At 43.7% G+C, this 20679-nt stretch overlaps 1 protein-coding gene across 3 annotated transcripts in view; it reads left to right on the forward strand.

The window, feature by feature from the left end:
* Positions 1-20679, forward strand: part of ical1 (islet cell autoantigen 1-like) — a 135004-nt gene that overhangs the window by 93430 nt on the left and 20895 nt on the right. For all 3 annotated transcript variants that reach the window (XM_041200922.1, XM_041200920.1, XM_041200923.1), the window contains 2 exons: positions 6935-6978; positions 10943-11044. In XM_041200922.1, the coding sequence (XP_041056856.1) occupies positions 6935-6978; positions 10943-11044 (146 nt within the window). The remainder of the gene's footprint in view (positions 1-6934; positions 6979-10942; positions 11045-20679) is intronic.

Consider the following 20679-nt stretch of genomic DNA (forward strand, 5'->3'; position numbering starts at 1 on the left):
TAGCTATTCTCTGCTGTTCTCTATATTCTGACCAATAATCTGACTTGCCACTCATCTTAGTGCAGTTATAAGCATTTTCTTAAAGTTTGATGCTTTCCCTAAGTACTTTAGTTAAACAGGAATAGGATCCTCTCTTTAGAATTAATATATATAGCTTTGGTTGTCAGCGTAATTTTTAGCACACTGAGGATTATGTAGCAAATGTCCAGTTGTGTAATCACATCTAATGTTGGACCCTGTGTTTTGAGTTTTGCAGGTACGGTCTGTACCTTACCCGTTGCGAACAGCGGAAGGGATATGCTGTTTGATACAATCCACCAGTCTTTGGGACATATGGTTTTGGTTGTTAGTTGTTAATCATCTCAGTTTCAGGATATCACTGCAGGAGTTCCTCAGGGTTGTGTCCAAGGCCCAACCATCTTCAGCTGCTTCATCAATGACCTCCCTTCCATCATAAGGTCAGAAGTGCGGGTGCTCGCTGATGATTACACAATGTTCAGCACCTACCGTGACTCTTCAGATACTGAAGCAGTCCATGTCCAAATGCAGCAGTACCTGGACAATATCCAGGCTTGGGCTGACAAGTGGCAAGTCACATTTGCATCACACAAATGGCAGGCAATGACCATCCCCAACAAGAGAGAATCTAACCTTCGCCCCTTGATATTCATTAGCATAACCATCGCTGCATTCCCCACTATCAGCACCCTGGGGATTACCGTTGACCAGAAACTGAACTGGATTAGCTATCTAAATACTGTGGCTATAAAAGCAGCTCAGAGGATTAGAATCCTGTACTGAGTAACTCATCTCCTGACTCCCCAAAGCCTGTCTAGCATCTAAAAGGCACAAGTGATGGAATACTCTCCACTTGCCTGGATGAGTGCAGCTCCAACAGCCCTCAAGAAGCTTGACACCATCCAGGACAAAGCAGCCCACTTGATTGGCACCCCTTCCACAAACATTCACTCCCTCCACCACCGACGATCAGTGGCAGCAGTGTGTACCATCTACAAGATGCACTGCAGAAACTCACCAAGGTGGCTCCTTCTAAACCCACGATTACTACCATCCAGAAGGACAAGGGCAGCAGATACGTGGGAACACCATCACCTGGAAATTCCCCTCCAAGCCACTTACCATCCTGACTTGGAAGTATATTGCTGTTTCTTTACTGTTGCTGGGTTAAAACCCTGGAACTCCCACCCTAACAGCACTGTGGGTATACCTACACCACAGAGACTGCAGCGGTTTAAGGCAGCTCTCCACCACCGTTTCAAGGGCAGTTAGGGGTAGGCAATAAATGCTGGCCTAGCCAGCGACACCCACATCCCATAAATGATTTTTTAAAAAATGCCTAGCATCACACTGCACTGAAATTCATATACCACATTATTCATTTGTGCGATAGGCAGCATCCTGTTAGTGGTGAACACAACTCGTGTTGCTAGCTTCACCTGTTGTTCAAATTTTTGAGATAGCTTTCCCTTCCAAGGTAATCTGAGGTAGACTGGGTACTTTTCATGGCTGAAATTGACAGCCTTGGGCCAGTTCATGAGTTTGTGTGAGATACAGTGCAAAATGATTTGATCAGGGCAGCTGTTCTCCTGCAAGATGTCTTTGATGTGCTCTATTTCAGCATCAAGCTTCCACGGTGAGCAAATGGCTCAGGCCCTATTTACAAAGTTGCCAATAAAGCCAATCTTATAGCGCGTGGAACTCTAAGAATCGCAACATGTATATTGACCAGTAAGGGAAGCTTGCAGTAGACCATGGTTGAGAACCTCCTGGCTGATTTCTCAACGAGTATGTCAAGGAAAGGGAGTTCACTTGACTGCTCCATTTCAAAAGTGAATTTGAGCACAGGGTGGAGCCCATTAAGACATGCAAGGAAATTATTACATGCAGCTGTGGATTTAAATATAGCAAACATATCGTCCGCATATCGGAAAAATGCAAGGGGTAGGAGGTTAGGTGTCATTCCATCGAAGACACGTTTCTCATGGAACCCAACAAGGATGATTGAGAGAGCTGGGCCTAGAGGGAAGCCCATGGCAACACCACCTATCTGGGTACGTGGTGTCATTAAAGTTGAACTCAACTGCACGAGTTGCTGAGTTCATAAGCTCAGTGAATACTGATTCATGCAATGGTGGCGAGTCTAGATCATCATGATACAATGCTGCAGCGCCAGTATCTATGGTTTCCTTAAGTGGAACATTGGTGATTAGGACATGGACACAACATTGCTATTGATATGTAAGCCCTGTGTGGCCCTCACAAATGTGAAGGAGTCCTTCACCAAGCATCTGGAAAACTTGCACAGAACTGGTTGTAACAACTCGCCCAACCATTTGATCAGTTCATGCTGTGCAGAACCAGTCATAGATAAGAGGGGGCGTAGAGCGACATCGTTTTTGTGTGTCTTGGACAGCCCATATATACGCAGTGAGCTGTGAGGACGAACTCTGTCATATATATCATGCAGCAGCTCATTGTTCTTACACAAGTCCAGCAGGCATTTTCTTTTTAAGCTTACTTTTGAGCAAGGCTGTCCAGTCATGAGCGATAGATCCAATGGATACGAATTTGGGCCAGTCATTAAGAATGGCGTGCACTTTGTTGATATAGCCATGCTAGTTGAGGATGACTACTGTCGTCTTTGTCCATTTGCCAACCAATCACCACTCTCTTCTCATACAGTATAAATTTGTTATTTCCTCTAACATTTTCTTGCAAATTGTCCTGATGAGTGCCAGATGAATAGCTTTGACAAAAAATGTCTCTTTTTCTATTTTTTATTTCTTAATTCTACCCATAAAGTCTCCACCGCCTGATTATCTGTATCACTCCAGAGACTTGAGCCCAAAGTCTAGGTTGTCAACTCAATACAGTGTTGAGGGAGTGCTGCACTGTTGGAAGCACTGGCTTTCAGGCAGGACAATAAATTGATGTGCCTCCTGCCCTGCCAAGTGGCTATTAAAGATCCCAAGATATGATATGGAAAAGAGCAGAGGAGTTCTCCCTGGTCACCTGGGCAATATTTATCTCTCAACCAAGGTCACTAAAACAGATTATCTTACTGTTGTTTGTGGGGCTTTACTGTGTGTAAATTGACTGTCCAGTTTCTCTACATTAGAACAGTGTCTACACTTTAAAAGTGCTTAGTTGTCTGTAATGTGCTTTGGGGTGTTCTGAGTTATAATAGGGCACGATATAAAAAGTATTTTATTACCTTTTGTGGGTAACAAACTCCCCAGTCCATTACAATGACACCACATGATATAGTTTTGGCTATATAGAACCAAAAAGTCCAGGATTCTCTGGACGGTGAGCACCCAGTGGTATTATCATCTGTCAATTCAAGCCAATGTATGCTGTTCTCCAAGTTGGCCTGAACACTGGCATAGAGTCTTCTAATGCCATGATTTTGTCAATGCTTTGATAAAATTCATTTCATGCGGAAAAACTGAATGGATATTACATTACCTGATGTGGGTGTGATCGCCCTCATTCATTCCAATGCAACTTAAAAGTTCCTTCTGCTCGAGTACGCCCTGCTGCTGCTTAATTTTCTGGATGTTTAAAGTTTCTTGTTACACCCCCCTGCTGACTCATTAGGGAAAGGTGTATCTGGGGGTGCGGAAGAGCATCTGACCAATGTATATGTTAGTATCTTAGACAGCTTGTCCATGATATTATTGCTGAAACCACAGAATATTCACGTTCATGTGGAGGATGATCTATGCTCAGTGTTTGAGGATTTTATATAGCAGTTCACTATTTTTTTGGCCACAATTCTAACTAATAATAACCTCTCAAAGGAAGTGGTTCACAGAATTTCATTTTTGTAATTTTTCCCATACGCTGAGCTCTTGATTTCAATCTTGCAATTGTAGGCAGTTGTGAAACTTTACTTGTGTGAAGTTGAGAGACAAAAATAAACTACAAATTCAATCATCCTTTGTCAGTCAGATCTTTTATACAAATTGTTTGGGAGCTGATGTAACTACCCTGGAGTAGCATCCCCTTGCTGGAGAGTATGAAAAGAAAATAGCATTGATCACCTGGATCAGACATGCCATGAATAGAAATTGTAAACACATGGAACGCTATCTGCCAAAGGTTGCAGCCGAAGGGGTAGAGGATCACACATAGTGGTGATATTATGAATATTACTGCTATATGAGAAAGCAAGTCCGGAGTGAGAAAAGGCAGTAGGCCATTCTCCTTGTGATGAAAGTGAAGCATCTTTGTCTTTTTTAGATTTTTTATTGGTGTCTTTATTGCTGCTGCAAGTTGAATAGAATATCGATTAAACTTCTTGCTCGTATTTGCATCTCAGTGCATTTCTGGTTTGATTATTTGCATTATACCCAGTAGGGAACCTCTTGCGCAAGGTAATTAAAATTACTTAATGCAGATCAGTGAATCAAGCGGATTCTGAATGACCTAGAGTTAGTGATTTTGATTGACAACTGTCTGTGGGGCGAACTGTAGGTCAGACCTATACAAGGTGTACAACTAGTGAATCTGTGCAATTACTTTGAAGGACCGCTCTGAGCCCAGGAGCTTCTGATTGTGGGGTGAAAGATAGTTAGCCTCAGCTCAGTAGTCGATCTGAAGCCAGCAGCGAGGATGAGCTGATAATATTTCACCATGTAAGATGTGTGATTGTGTTTAATTGATCAATCTTGCATTGAGAAGTGTCTTTTTTGACACTTCAAGAGGATATAACTACTGTAGATGCACATTTATTACTGACCACTATTTATTCACCAGTTTAATAAGAAGTAAACTGTCTATTGGGTTACAGCCTTGCATTTATCTTGCTCTAAATGTATATTCACTCTGCCTGTTGAAGATGAAGAGAATACCATGATGGCCTGAGATATAACCCAGAACATGGCAAGTACCAAATAGTCCCTGACATGATTCCTCAGGCTGTGCTGAGTTTGCTGATCTCAGCTGGAGCAGAAGTTAGGTGACCCTGGGCTGAGGAATGAAAAATGAGCCAGAGGTTTTTTTAAATTCATTCATAGGATCTCGGTGTCACTGGCTAGGCCATTATTTATTGCCCACCATTAATTGCCCTTGATAAGGTGGTGGTGAGCTGCTGCCTTGGATAGCTGCAATCCATATGGTGTAGGTACACCCACAATGCTGTTAGGGAAGGAGTTCCAGGCCAGGATTTTGCCCCAGCCATTGTGAAGGAACGGCGATACATTTCCAAGACGGGATGGTGTGTGGCTTGGAGGGGAGCTTCCAGGTGGTAGTGTTCCCATGTGTCTGCTGCCCTTGTCCTTCTAGATGGTAGTGGTCGTGGGTTTGGAACGTGTTGCCTAAGGAGCCTTGGTGAGTTCCTGCAGTGCGTCATGCAGATGGTACACACTGCTGCTAATGTTCTTCGGTGATGGAGAGAGTGAATGTTTGTGGAAGGGGTGCCAATCAAGCGGGCTTCAGATCGACCACTGAGCTGAGGCTAACTACCTTTCTGGATGGAGTCAAACTTCTTGAGTGTTGTGGGAGCTGCACTCATCCAGACAAGTGGAGATATTCCATCACACTCCTGACTTGAACCTTGTAGATGGTGGACAGGCTTTGGGGAGTCAGAAGGTGAGTTATTTACCACAGGATTCCTAGCCTCTGGTCTGCTCTTGTAGCCATAGAAACTGAACTGAACTGAACTGTACTAGCCATATAAATACTGTGGCTAAGAACCCTGCACCGAGTACCCCTCTCCCTCCTTCATGGCCTGCTTCCATCCATTAAATGTTGGAAGAAATAGAGTATAATGTGTTGTAGAACAAGCAACAAAGAGAGGCAAGAAGAGAAGTGAGGATAAGTGAAAGTTTAGAAGTAAGAGAGACAAGAGAAACAAGTGAAGGTGAGAGAGAGAGAAAAACCAAAAATAGGAGAGAGCAAAACAAATGAAGACAATGGGGAGAGAAAGAAAAAAACAAGTGCAGGAGAGGCACAGAGAAAGCAGATGTGAAAGAGGAGAGAGAATGAAGCAGATGTGAAATAGTGTGCAATATAGAGGTGAAGGAATTGGAACAGCATTATACTGAGATGAAAGATAGATGGGGAACAAGGGCACAGTATAGAAGTGAGGGAGAGAGAACTAGAAGTCAAAACTGAAAGCAAAAGAGGGGAAAACAAGTGGTGGGAGAGTGGGGGAAAACATCCTCTTAACCTGGCTCTCAAGTAGGAAGGAGAAAGAGAATCGATGCAGGACAGAGCCATAAAGATGGAACCATAGGAATTACAATAGAGGAGATTTTTTGGCTGATTTCGATGCCACCCTTGGAGAGAGACAAGATTATTCCTGGGACTTTCAGAGCAATCAAGACGTGGAAATAAAGGGACTGGTATCATGAGAGAAAGTTAAAAAAAGAAACAGACTGACGGCACAATAAAAAGAGAACAAGATACAAAGTGAAAGATATGCACACAAATAAATACAAAAGTGTGCAGGAGGCATATAAACATAGGACACTGATGAGGAAACACTTCAAACCGGAAAAGGGACTGAAAATAACTCATAGTAAGCCTAGTAATTACTGTTACTGATTAGAGGGAGTGATGGAATTCCTTTGTCCACTGTTTTATCGCAGCCTTTAGCCTGTTTAGTATTATATGCTGATTTCACTAATGATTTTTGGGCTGTAGAGAGAGGTGGTGTTTGAAAGGTGCACAAGAGGGATGAAGAGGCCAAGTTTGAGTTCTGGCAGGGATGCTTTGTTAGTGCATTTGATTGATGTCCAGTATTTCTGATTTTTCTTGGAATCTCCAGGACATTTTTACACTTTAAGTTAGCCTCTTGAACTCTAATTTTTTTTGGTACAGGTGTTGGAGGATTAGCAGACTATGATATAAGTTAGTAGGCTGATCAGAAGGTTTGTCCATCTTATGTGGTTTCATTTGTTTTCAGGTTGGTGCTCCTGGATGAAGATGAAGAACTTGGACCTGGTGCAGGTAAATGATTGGGAGGAAGCTGCATCCGCAATGTGTGGTCAGCAGTACCAGAGGGGTGCAACAATTCCACTTCAAGCAAAATTTGATCAAAAGCACTCCCTCATCACAGAGCCCTCTCCTGCAAAAACGTTCACATTTCACCCTATCCGGAAGTAGTAATTACAAATTCTGCTTTGTTCACATCTTTGGAATGCTACAAGACTAAGCCAGACTCAGAAAGCTAATGTATCCTATTGGTTTCTGCTGGGAAAAACAACAGCAACTCTGCTGGCTATTGCCTGTCACATTAATTGGGATTACATAGTATTTACAGCCCAAGAGGTTTAAGCTCCATACAAGACTCCTGTCATCTCATCCAATAACCATATCCTTCTATTCCTTTCCCCTTAAACACATCCATGCTATTCGCCTCAATTACTTCTTGTGGTAGCGAGTTCCACCTTCTCACCACGTCTTGAGTAAGGAAGTTTGCTCAGTTCTTTGAACCTGCTTGGCTAATCTTAGTGATAAGACTGATTTTATTAACCAGTTCTTATCTTGAGGCATGAACATCCCTGGTCGTGCTGAGGGTTCAGAAAGAGAGACTTTCCACTTTTTCTTCCGTTTCGCATCTGGCAACAGGCCAAATTGGCTGGCCAGCTGGCTGTCAGGCAAGAAAACCAGTGGCAGGAGGTTGTAGCCAGGGATGTCCCCACCAATCATAATGGCAAGGCAAGCTGGAGATTGGGGGTTGGGGAAGGTTACTTTGTTGGGTGGGGCTATTGCTGGGGAGAGAGAATGATGCCAAGGGGGATTGTGGAGTGAGGTCACTTATCTTAGCAGCAGTTAAAGGCTATAATTGCTGGAAGGGAAGCTGAAGGTTTGCTTGAGGGGCTGGGGGAAGCACTCCAGCTCCTCCTGATCCTCGAAGAGTGCTGGAAAAGACACTTATCCACTTGATCCGGCAGCTCCTGTCCCTCTTTTGCTGCCTGGTTTCCTGAGCCCAGGGAAACTTGGCTGGCAATTGTTAAATTTAAATTAGGCTTCCAATTGCATGATGGAGGCTGATTTAAATATGAAAATGAACTGTTCATTCTCCAAGATGGAACTCTTGTTTAGGGCGAAAATAGTTGCTTGTACACATTTGGTTGGGAACATCTTCCCCAGTTTTTAGGCTATAAACTACCCCGCAACTCCCTCCTACCTGTCATGGGCTGGTTAACGTGCGTCCTTTGACCTACTTCGGAGGAAAGTCACAAAAATACCAGCCTGTTTTTGAACAGGTGCTTTTGACATTAGTCTACAAGTTCTACTGCCTTTTAGCAGTAATGCTATTTGGGGACAGTGGATAGGGCTCAGCGTATAGAGCATAGTTTTGAGATAGACTCCTCATTGTTCGAGTTGGTCTAAGCGTAAATAATTTCATCATCTTCTGTTGGTCCTCTCAGTCCGATGCAGGATCGACGTAGATGTTTACAGAAACAGCAGTTCATATTTTCAGTGTTGTTGCTTAGGGGAACTTCTGGTTAGGTACTCCCATAATGTCTTTGTCAATTTATCTGTGTGTTGCAATGCTTTTGGGCAATGTTCCAAACCCAGAAGTCTAAGTAACTTCAGGAATCTCCCCCAGTTAATTGCTTTCCCTTGGTAGGTAATTATTGTTTACCCAAAGCAGATAAAACACATACAGAGAGGAACTTGCTGCTTGGAGGAAGGTCAGACCGTTTTCTTGGAGAACCTAAAAAGGCTTTGGATTTTAAAACAAGCCATTGTGGATATTTATAACTTGAGTTTACCAGCACCTTTGAGCCTTCAAGCTCTAATTGCAAGTATAGTATCAAAATGTTCTATAGTTGGCAACTCTTATTCTGTTGTTTTTATTTGTCCCTTTTGCATTGATACCAGCACACTGAGTACCTCCCTGAATTGAACTTGGACATTGTATATCAGTAGGTTATTCAGCTGCAGAGGGGATCCCAGGTGAGCCTGATGGTCTCTTTATTTTCTGCTATAATAATCGAGAATGGAAACCCTGGGTGAGTTTCCCCTCTTTAGATGAAAAAGTGCTGAGACCATTTGTAGAATCCTACCTGCTGTTGCTACAATTGAGGTCAGTTAACTCAGCATAGACTAGGAACCATACCTGTCTGTATAGCTCAGTACTACATAGTGCCTTTATCTACTGATTCATGAGAGCAGAGTTTGACAACTTCTGGAAGTAGTACCCTCAATTTAAATGTCCTTGTACATTATCCACAAGTATGACAAATTATTCCAATAAATTATCTTAATTGCTGGAAAGAGAGACATGCTACCAAAGCTTCTCATCTTGCACTTATCAGAACAGACACAAGAATACCAAATTTTAAAGGCAGCAACAATTTAAACTGCATAAAAAAAGGGTGCTGATTGGTTGACAAGTGGACTCTGGTCAAGGCGTTTCCAGGGAACTATTGTCTCCCACACTTCTGTTTAGTTTTTTTAAAAGCACAATACCTGGTCTGTGTTCCTTTGCCTGTGGAGTACAGGTCTCTGTGTATGAATATATGTAGCATGTGGATCTTTGCAAGTCATATTGTGAAGTACAGTAATTTTCCTTCCAGAGATGTGGCTTCTTAGGAACAGCACTTCATCTTCCAATTAGGCACTTCTAGACTCAGCTTTCTGGACTCAGCATTGAGTTCAACAATTTCAGGCCATGAATTCTGTCTTCTGTTTTGAATTTCTTACACAGGCCGTGCCCCCCACCACAGTGCCAGTCTGTATCTTATTCTCATGTCTTTTGCTTTCTTACAGTGTTAACATCTTTCTCTGCGATTAACACCCACTCTGGACCAAAGCTTTTGTCTTTATACTATCACTACCACTCCCTTTGTCTTGTGTTCCATGACCCCTTTCTCATTTAATCCCTTCTGCTCTTCAGACTATCCCATACCTTCTATTTTGTTCCACCTGCGCCTCCCCCATTTTTCAACAGCATAAAACCCAACGCATTTCTACCCCTCTCCAGCTTGGAGGAAGAGTTATGTTGGACTCAAAACGTTAACTCAGCAGTTCTGACTGCATCTGTCGAGAGAGAAACAGAGTTTTTCCAGTATTTTCTGTTTTTGTTACATGGCTTCTTAGATTCAGAACCTGATAAATGCAGCGCAGCAGATTCCGTTCTCACTGCCTGAGCTTTTTTATTTGTCTCGATGTGTTAAGCGGTAATGCAAGTACTTAGTCACATTATGGAAACAGGAAATGAGTGATGTACATTAACGTGGTACTCTTGTTAGGCCATCGGTTACTCACTAGGTATATTTATGAGGACAAGGAACCAGCAAGTCTCAAAGACAGTATTATATTGCATTAAGTTGACATTGTGATTTAACAGTAAATCACCTGCCAATCAGTCATCCAGTAATAGGTCAGCTTCACCAAACAGACATTCTTTCATACAGCAATAGGGCTCTGATGTTGTGGAGGAGCAGTCATTCTGTCACACAACAGTAAGATTGTGTTGCCTTAGAGATAATCAGTCAGTATTATGGAAGACTTAGCAATGTTGATGTATCAATAAGTATTCTAAGAGACTGCACAGTAATTACAGCACTGAAACAGGTCATTCAGCCCAATAGGGCCATGCTTCAGGATCACACACATCTCATTGTACTGAACTGCACTTTGGCATATCATATTAGTGTATCAGTGTTCTTTGCTCATCCATAACCCCATTGATTAATTCCCCAATTCAAGCCAGTTTCTTTGGGGGTGATAATGAGCAGTTCTGCATCATTTCTGTATAAAGAAATACCGGAACGGAGAGATGACCTCAATTATTTTGCTGGTTGTGGAATGAAATTGATGTAAATATGACTGTGGATCCTTTTCCAGCCTTGCATTGTGGAGGGGAGAATATACATTTTTTTTTTCTGTGCATTTTCTTTTAGTCCTAAAGTTTTGTGTCTTATGGCCTTATTTTGTGCTGCTCCACATTTAACAGGGGGTCAGAGTGAAGCACCAGTAAATACCTCTGGCCAAGATGCCACACAGCTAGCTGCAGAGCTGGATCCATCTAGCAACACACCGCAATTCTACGAGATGGGTAAGAACCATGTACATACTCACACTTTATTTTGATGTTGGTGAGATCTATTAACCAAAGCTCTGATAAGAAAAAAACTTGTACTGACTGCCATATTTTATGTAGCTATCAACATGGTGGTCACAGACTGATTTGAAGAGTAAATTGGGCAAACAAACAAGGAGAGGAGGCTATTCAACTCGACTCTGCAGTCGCCATTCAGTTATATCATGGCTAATCTGCACTTCAATTCATTTACCTGCTTTTGATCCCTATCTTTTGATAACAAAACTAATCATGTCTCGAGTTTGATTTGGATAAGTATGGAACAAGAAAAGGCCAGTCAACTAATTCCTTTCACAGTCTATTTACAAGCTGAAAAAGGTCATGCCTTGCATTTAAATAGTATCATATTTTAATCTTGAAGAAAATCTCTGATAAGACTTTTTTTTAACACTCACACCTAAATCATGGATTCAAGACCCACTGCAAAGACTTGAACACATATTCTACGCTACTACTTCAGTGCAGTACTGAGGGAGTGCTGCATTGCCAGAGGTAGGAAGAGTCATACAGACTCGAAACATCAACTGTATTCCTCTCCGCAGATGCTGTCAGACTTGCTGAGTTTTTCCAGGTTTTTTTGTTTTTGCCAGAGGTAATGTCATTTTAGACAAGACATTAAACTAAAGCCTAGTCTACCTGTTCAGGTGGATATCTGGTATCCCATGGCACTTGGAAAATAACTGTCTAAATTAGTTAGAGGAGTTGAGGGACCCGGGTAACAGGTACAAAAACCACTAAAAGAAGCAATACAGTTTAATAAGAACATAAAGAAACCAAACAAAGCACTGGTGTTAATTTCTAGAGGATATAGAATCAAAGAACAGAGAAGTTATGTTCCATAGAACCTGGTTAAACAACATTTGGAGTATTGTGAACAATTCTGGTCTCCACATTATGAAAAGATACCTGGCACTGGAGATGGTGCAAAAAAGATTTAACAAAATGATACCAGAATTGAGAGGTTGTACTTATCAAGAAAGATTAAAGAAAAAAGAGAAGACTCGTAGAGGTCTTCAAGATCAGGAGGATTCACTAGGATAGACATAGGGAAGATATTTCCACTTACGCGGGGACCAAAAGTAGTGGCTATAAATATAAGCTGGTCATGAATAAATCCAATAGGGAATTCAGAAGAAATTTCTTTACCCAGAGAGTGTTTGCAATGTGGAACTCAACCACAGGGAAATGTTGAGTATAGAGGCACTAAAAGGGAAGCGAGATAAACACATGAAGAGAAGTTAGTAGAAAGATATGTTGATGCAGTTAGATGAAGTAGAGTGAGAGGAGTCTTTGTGGAGCATTAACACTGGCATGGACTTTTTTTGTGCCGAATTAGCCTGTTTCCATGGTGAAAATGCTATGTAACACCATATACTACACTGGAGGAAAAGTAGAGGAGTTGTCCTGGTGGCCTGGCCAAATTTACCCCACAACCAACAACAAAAGCAGGTCACCTGATCATTTATATAATTGCTGTTTGTAGGACCTTGCTGTATGCCACTGGTTGCCTGCAAACTAACAGTTATGCACTTAAAAAGTACTTCATTGCCAATAGAGTGGACAGGATATTCTGAGGGCATGAAAGGCGCTATATAAATGCAAGTTTTTTTTCTATCCACTGATTAAAAGTTGTGATTTATGACTTTTACTTGTGCCAACATGTGTGCCTCCCTAAACTAGCTGTTAGGCGAGAGATTGCTGTAGCTATAATCATGAACTCAGTCGATGGTGCTACTTGTGGGTTCTGGTAGCCTCATGGAACTTGATTAGCAACCCAGAAATGAAGAGTTCATAATCCCACCATGGCAAATTGTGAAAAGGAAATCAGTAAATCTGATAATTTGTAGGTTGATATCAGAAAAATGACCATAAAAGCGGACAGGTTACTGGTAAAACCCAACTAGTTCACCAGAGTTCTTCGGAGAATCGACATCCAGAAATCAAATTTTACAAAAAGCATGTGCAGGATATTCATAATTTAAAAATCTTAACAGCAGCCTTGAAAATGAGTGCCATGTGTTTGTTTAGTAACACTTGCTGTAAATTACTGGGACAGATATTCATACCAAGTGAATTCCACTTGGAAAGTTCCCAATTTTGGTGGTATTACTGGGGGAGTGAAGTTCTAGTTATTCCCCCAGAAGGAATGAGAGGCCCAGTAGATGAGTTACTTGGATTGCTCAACAACAACTTGCATTTACATAGCATCCATAACATGTAAAATGTACCAAGGTGCTTCACAAGTGTACAATTGATTGAAAATTTAGGCACAGCCACAAAACATAATATTAAGACTGACCAAAGCTTGGTCAAAGAGGTGGGTTTTCAGGAGTGTTTTAAAGGAAGAAAGAGAAGGAGAGCGTTAGGTACAAATTCTCTCCTGGACAACTTGAAGGCATGGGCCGCTAATGGAGGAGGTGGTGAATTGGTGAGGGTTGGGGATGCTTAAGAGGCCAGAAACGAGGAGCGTAGAGATCTCAGAGGGTCATAAGGCTGGAGAACCTTATAGGGATAGGAAGGGTTGAGGCCATGGAGAGATTTGAACAAAAGGATGACAATTTTCCCAAACCTTCCAATGTCCAGTTATTGAACAGCATTGGATGAATGTTGTGTGACACCAGGAAATTTAAAGGTAAGATAAAACAATCATATAATGGATTAAAAACATCATGTTGATCACCTGCCTAAAACCTAGATGGCTTCTATACTCGGAGGTAATCGGTCTGGTGTTAAGTCATTTTCAATCGGTTGTTTCACGCTGTCACAATAAAACAGAAGGCCTCATCCTTTCATTGATCTTCGAGCCAGCATCTCCCCTGCACTGCCCTTATGTTTACTGTTAGGTTACACATACTCAGAAACATTCAATCTGATCAATTGAGAATTTGGCAAAATTTATCAGTAAACATCTATCAAATAGACTCAGATGTCTGCAGCACAGAAGGAGGCCATTCAGCCCATCATGTCAATGCCAGTCAACAAAGATCTGATCACCCTAATCCCATTTTCCAGCGCTTGGCCCATAGCCCTGGAGGCTATGGCAACGCAAGTGAATATCCAAATACTTCTTAAATTTTACGAGAGTTTCTGACTCAACCACCCTTTCAGGCAGTGAATTCCAGACCCACCACCCTCTGGGTGAAAAAATTTCTCCTCAACTCCCTTCTTGGTCTTCTACCTCTTACCTTAAATCTATGCCCCCTGGTTATTGACCCCTCTACAAATGGAAAAAGTGCCTTCCTATCCACTCTATCTATGCCCCTCATAATCTCATTCACCTCTATCAGGTCCCCTCTCAACCTTCGTTGCTCCAAGGAAAACAACCCCAGCCTACCCAATCTTTCCTCATGGCTCAGACCCTCCAGTCCAGGCAGCATCCTAGTAAATCTGCTTTGCACCCTCTCCAACGCAAATACATCCTTCCGATAATGTAGTGACCAGAACTGCACGAAGTACTCCAGTTGTGGCTGAACCAGCGTTTTACACAGTTCCAGCATAACCTCCCTGCTCTCGTATTCTATGCCTCGGCTAATAAAGGCAAGTATCCCATATGCCTTCTTAACCACCTTATCCATCTACCTGCCCTGCTACCTCAGGGATCTGAGGTACACTAAGGTCCCTCTGATCTTCAGTACTTTCCAGGGTCCTACCATTCATAATGTAATCCCTTGCCTTGTTAGCCTTCCCCAAGTGCATTACCTCACACTTTTCCAGGTTGAATTCCATTTGCCACTGCTCTGCCCACCTGACCAGTCCATTGATATCCTCCTGCAGTTTACGGCTATCCTCATCACTATTTACCATCCTACCAATTTTCGTGTCATCCGCAAACTTCTTGATCATACCCCTACATTTAATTCCAAATCATTTATGTACACCACAAACAGCAAGGGCCCCAGCATCGAGCCCTATGTAACCCCACTGGAAACAGACTTCCAGTCACAGAAACATCTCTCTACCATCAATCTCTGCTTCCTGTTCCTCAGCCAATTTTGGATCCAACATGCCAACTGGATCCCACAGGCTCTTACTTCCTTGACCAGTCTGCCAAAAGAGACATTATCAAAAGTCTTGCCAAAGTCCATGTAGACCACATCAAATGCGTTACCCTCATCAACACTCCTGGTTACCTCCTCAAAATATTCTATCAAATTTGTCAAACATGACCTTCCCTAAACAAATCCATGCTGACTATTCCTGATTAATCCGTGACTCTCCAAGTGCAGATATATTTTGTTCCTCAGAAGTCTAAGAAACATAGGGAAAAAATGTTGTCATGGTATATTAAAAATTGGGTTCTCATATTTATATTCAAGTGCAGACCACACAATGTGAGGCAACCAGCCTCTCTGTGAGATGAGCGCACTCTGTGCAATTCCAAGTGAACTGAAACTATCCAAAAACCAATGTGCTGTAACCCTACAGGGTTTAAATGTAAGTCCAACTCTCCTTATTCATCATGTAATAGGAAATATCAATCTGAGAGGCCACTGGGTTGCTAAGGTAGAAATGGAAAATGTCAAATCTGTGCAGTAGAAAGAGGGCTGTCTTCTATGGTTGCAGCAGATTGGAAGATACTTAATTATCGAACTGTGCCATAACTGACCTAGGGGCTTTGATGTAAGAGTGCAGAAGAGACATTATTCATTATATAACCTGTGCTGTATCAGCCTGGGAGTGTTTGATGCTGACACCGGATGCCTGAAATGAGGAGAGTTCAATTTTCAGCTTCAAAATATCTTGCCTTTCGCAGTAATAATTTTCTGAGTATCCCATTGTGCACTGTGAAACAGAGAGATCACTCACTCTGAATTGTGGCACTGTTGGACCAATCACTTTGAACTGTAACACTTACACATCATTCACTCTGCACTGTTATACTGATAGACCACTCACCCTGCACTGTGACACTGATAGTCCACTCATTCTGCATTATGCTGATAAACCACTCACTCTGCGCTGTGACACTGATGGACCACTCACACTGCACTGTGACACTAATAGACCACTCACGCTGCACTGTGACGATAGACCACTCACTCTGCGCTGTGACACTGATACACCACTCACTCTGCGCTGTGACACTGATACAGCACTCACTCTGTGCTGTGACACTGATAGGACACTCACTCTGTGCTGTGACACTGATAGGACACTCACTCTGCGCTGTGACACTGATAGAACACTCACTCTGCGCTGTGACACTGATGCAGCACTCACTCTGTGCTGTGACATTGATAGAACACTCACTCTGCGCTGTGACACTGATAGACCACTCACTCCGCACTGTGACACTGATAGAACACTCACTCTGCGCTGTGACACTGATAGACCACTCACTCTGCGCTGTGAAACTGATAGACCACTCACTCTGCGCTGTGACACTGATAGACCACTCACTATGCACTGTGACACTGATAGACCACTCACTCTGCACTGTGACACTGATAGACCACTCACTCTGCACTGTGACACTGATACACAACTCACCCTTCACTGTGACAGTGATAGAACACTCACTCTGCTCTGAAACACTGATAGACCACTCACTTTGCATTGATACTGATAGACCACTGACTCTGCACTGTGACACTGATAGACCATGCACTCTGCACTGTGACACTGATAGACCACTCACTCTGCATTGACACTGATAGACCAGTCACTCTGCGTTGTGATGCTGATAGACCACACACTCTGCACTGTGACACTTATACATCACTCAATCTGCACTATGACAATGATAGACCACTCACCCTTCACTGTGACAGTGATAGATTACTCACTGTGCACTGTGACACTGTTAGACCACTCACTCTGCGCTGTTACACTGATAGACTACTCGCTCTGCACAGTGACACTGATAGACCACTCGCTCTGCACAGTGACACTGATAGACCACTCGCTCTGCACAGTGACACTGATAGACCACTCGCTCTGCACAGTGACACTGATAGACCACTCACTCTGCACTGTGACACTAATAGACCACTTGCTCTGCATTGACACTGATAGACCACTCACACTGCGCTGTGACAATGATAGACACCCACACTGCATTAACACTGATAGACCACTCACTCGGCACTGTCACACTGATAGACCACTCATCCTTCGCTGTGACAGTGATAGATCACTCACTCTGTGACACTGATTGACCACTCACTCTGCACTGTGACATTGATGGACCACTCACTCTGCGCTGTGACACTGATAGACCACTCACTCTCCGCTGTGACACTGATAGACCATGCACTGTGCATTGACACTGATAGGCCACTCACTCTGCACTCTGACTCTGATAGACCACTCACTCTGTGCTGTGACTGTAATGGACCACCCACACTGCATTAACACTGATAGACCACTCACTCGGCACTGTCACACTGATAGACCCCTCACCCTTTGCTGTGACAATGGTAGATCACTCACTCTGTGACACTGATAGATTACTCTCCTGCGCGATGACACTTAAAGACCACTTACTGTGCGCTGTGACACTGCTAGACCACTCACTCTGTATTGACACTGATAGACAACTCACTCGGCACGGTCACACTGATAGACCACTCACCCTTCGCTGTGACAGTGATTGATCACTCACTCTGCGCTGTGACACTGACAGACCACTCACTCTGCATTGACACTGATAGACCACGCACTCTGCATTGTCACTGATAGCCCACTCACTCTGCACTCTGACACTGATAGTCCACTCACTCTGTGCTGTGACACTAATGGACCACCCACTCTGCGCTGTGACACTGATAGCCTACTCACTCTGCGCTGTTACACTGATAAACTACTCTCTGTGCACTGTGAGACTGATAGACCACTCACTCTGCGCTGTGACACTGATAGACTACTCACTCTGCCCTGTGACACTGATAGACTACTCACTCTGCGCTGTGACACTGGTAGACTACTCACTCTGCACTGTGAAAATGATAGACCACTCATCTTTCACTGACGCTGATAGACCACTCACTCTGCATTCTGACATTGATAGCCCACTCACTCAGCGCTGTGACATTGATAGACCACTTACACTGCACTGTGAAACTTATAAACCACTCACTCTGTACTGTGACACTGATAGACCAATCACTCTGCACTGTGACATTGATAGACCACTCACTCTGCATTCTGACACTGATAGCCCACTCACTCTGCACTGTGAAAATGATAGACCACTCACCTTGCATTGACGCTGATAGACATCTCACTCTGCATTCTGACACTGATAGCCCACTCACTCTGCGCTGTGACACTGATAGACCACTTACACTGCACTGTGACATTGATAGACCACTCACCCTTCGCTGTGACAGTGATAGCCCACTCACTCTGCGCTGTGACACTGATAGACCACTCACTCTGCACTGTGACATTGATAGACCACTCACCCTTCGCTATGACAGTGATAGACTACTCACTCTGCGCTGTGACATGGATAGATTACTCACTCTGTGCTGTGACACTGATAAACCACTCACTCTGCACTGTGACACTGATAGACCACTCACCTTGCATTGACGCTGATAGACCACTCACTCTGCATTCTGACACTGATAGCCCACTCACTCTGCGCTGTGACACTGATAGAACACTCACTCTACGCTGTGACACTGATAGACCACTCACTCTGCACAGTGACACTGATAGAACACTCACTCTGCACAGTGACACTGATAGACCACTCACTCTGCACAGTGACACTGATAGACCACTCAATCTGCACAGTGACACTGATAGACCACTCAATCTGCACAGTGACACTGATAGACCACTCACTCCGCACAGTGACACTGATAGAGCACTCACTCCGCACTGTGACACTGATCGACCACTCATTCTGCGCTGACACTGATAAACCACTCACTCGGCACTGTGACACTGATACACCACTCAATCTGCACTGTGAAACAGATAGACCACTCACTCTGCACTGTGACACTGATAGACCACTCACCCTTTGCTGTGACAGTGATAGATCACTCACACTGTGACACTGATAGACTACTCACTCTGCGCTGTGACATGGATAGATTACTCACTCTGCGCTGTGACACTGATAAACCACTCACTCTGCACTGTGACACTGATAGACCACTCACTCCGCACTGTGACACTGATAGCCCAGTCACTCTGCGCTGTGACACTGATAGACCACTTACTCTGCACTGTGACATTGATAGACCACTCACCCTTCGCTGTGACAGTGATAGCCCACTCACCCTTCGCTGTGACAGTGATAGACTACTCACTCTGCGCTGTGACATGGATAGATTACTCACTCTGCGCTGTGACACAGATAAACCACTCACTCTGCACTGTGACACTGATAGACCACTCACTCTGCGCTGTGACATTGATAGACCACTTACACTGCGCTGTGACACTGATAAACCACTCTCTGTGCACTGTAACACTGATAGACCACTCACTCTGCACTGTGACATTGATAGACCACTCACTCTGTGATGTGACACTGATAGACTACTCACTCTGCGCTGTGACACTGATAGACGACTCACTCTGCACTGTGACAATGATAGACCACTCACCTTGCATTGACGCTGATAGACCACTCACTCTGCATTCTGTCACTGATAGCCCACTCACTCTGCGCTGTGACACTGATAGACTACTCACTCTGCACTGTGACACTGATAGACCACTCACCCTTTGCTGTGACAGTGATAGATCACTCACACTGTGACACTGATAGACTACTCACTCTGCGCTGTGACATGGATAGATTACTCACTCTGCGCTGTGACACTGATAAAGCACTCACTCTGCACTGTGACACTGATAGACCACTCACTCTGCACAGTGACACTGATAGACCACTCACTCTGCACAGTGACACTGATAGACCACTCAATCTGCACAGTGACACTGATAGACCACTCAATCTGCACAGTGACACTGATAGACCACTCAATCTGCACAGTGACACTGATAGACCACTCACTCCGCACAGTGACACTGATAGAGCACTCACTCCGCACTGTGACACTGATCGACCACTCATTCTGCGCTGACACTGATAAACCACTCAGTCGGCACTGTGACACTGATACACCACTCAATCTGCACTGTGAAACAGATAGACCACTCACTCTGCACTGTGACACTGATAGACCACCCACCCTTCGCTGTGACAGTGATAGATCATTCAATCTGTGACCCTTTTAACCACTCACTCTGCACTGTGACACTGATAGACCACTCACCCTTCGCTGTGACAGTGATAGATCACTCTGCGCTGTGACACTGATAGACTACTCACTCTGCGCTGTGACATGGATAGACTACTCACTCTGCGCTGTGACACTGATAAACCACTTCCTCTGCACTGTGACACTGATAGATCACTTACTCTGCGCTGTGACACTGCTAGACTACTCACTCTGCGCTGTGAAAATGATAGACCACCCACCTTGCATTGATGCTGACAGACCACTCACTCTGCATTCTGACACTGATAGCCCACTCACTCTGCGCTGTGACATTGATAGACCACTTACACTGCACTGTGACCCTTATAAACCACTCACTGCACTGTGTCACTGATAGACCAC

Source organism: Carcharodon carcharias, chromosome 12 (assembly GCF_017639515.1).
Source record: "Carcharodon carcharias isolate sCarCar2 chromosome 12, sCarCar2.pri, whole genome shotgun sequence".
In the NCBI taxonomy this organism is placed as follows: domain Eukaryota; kingdom Metazoa; phylum Chordata; class Chondrichthyes; order Lamniformes; family Lamnidae; genus Carcharodon; species Carcharodon carcharias.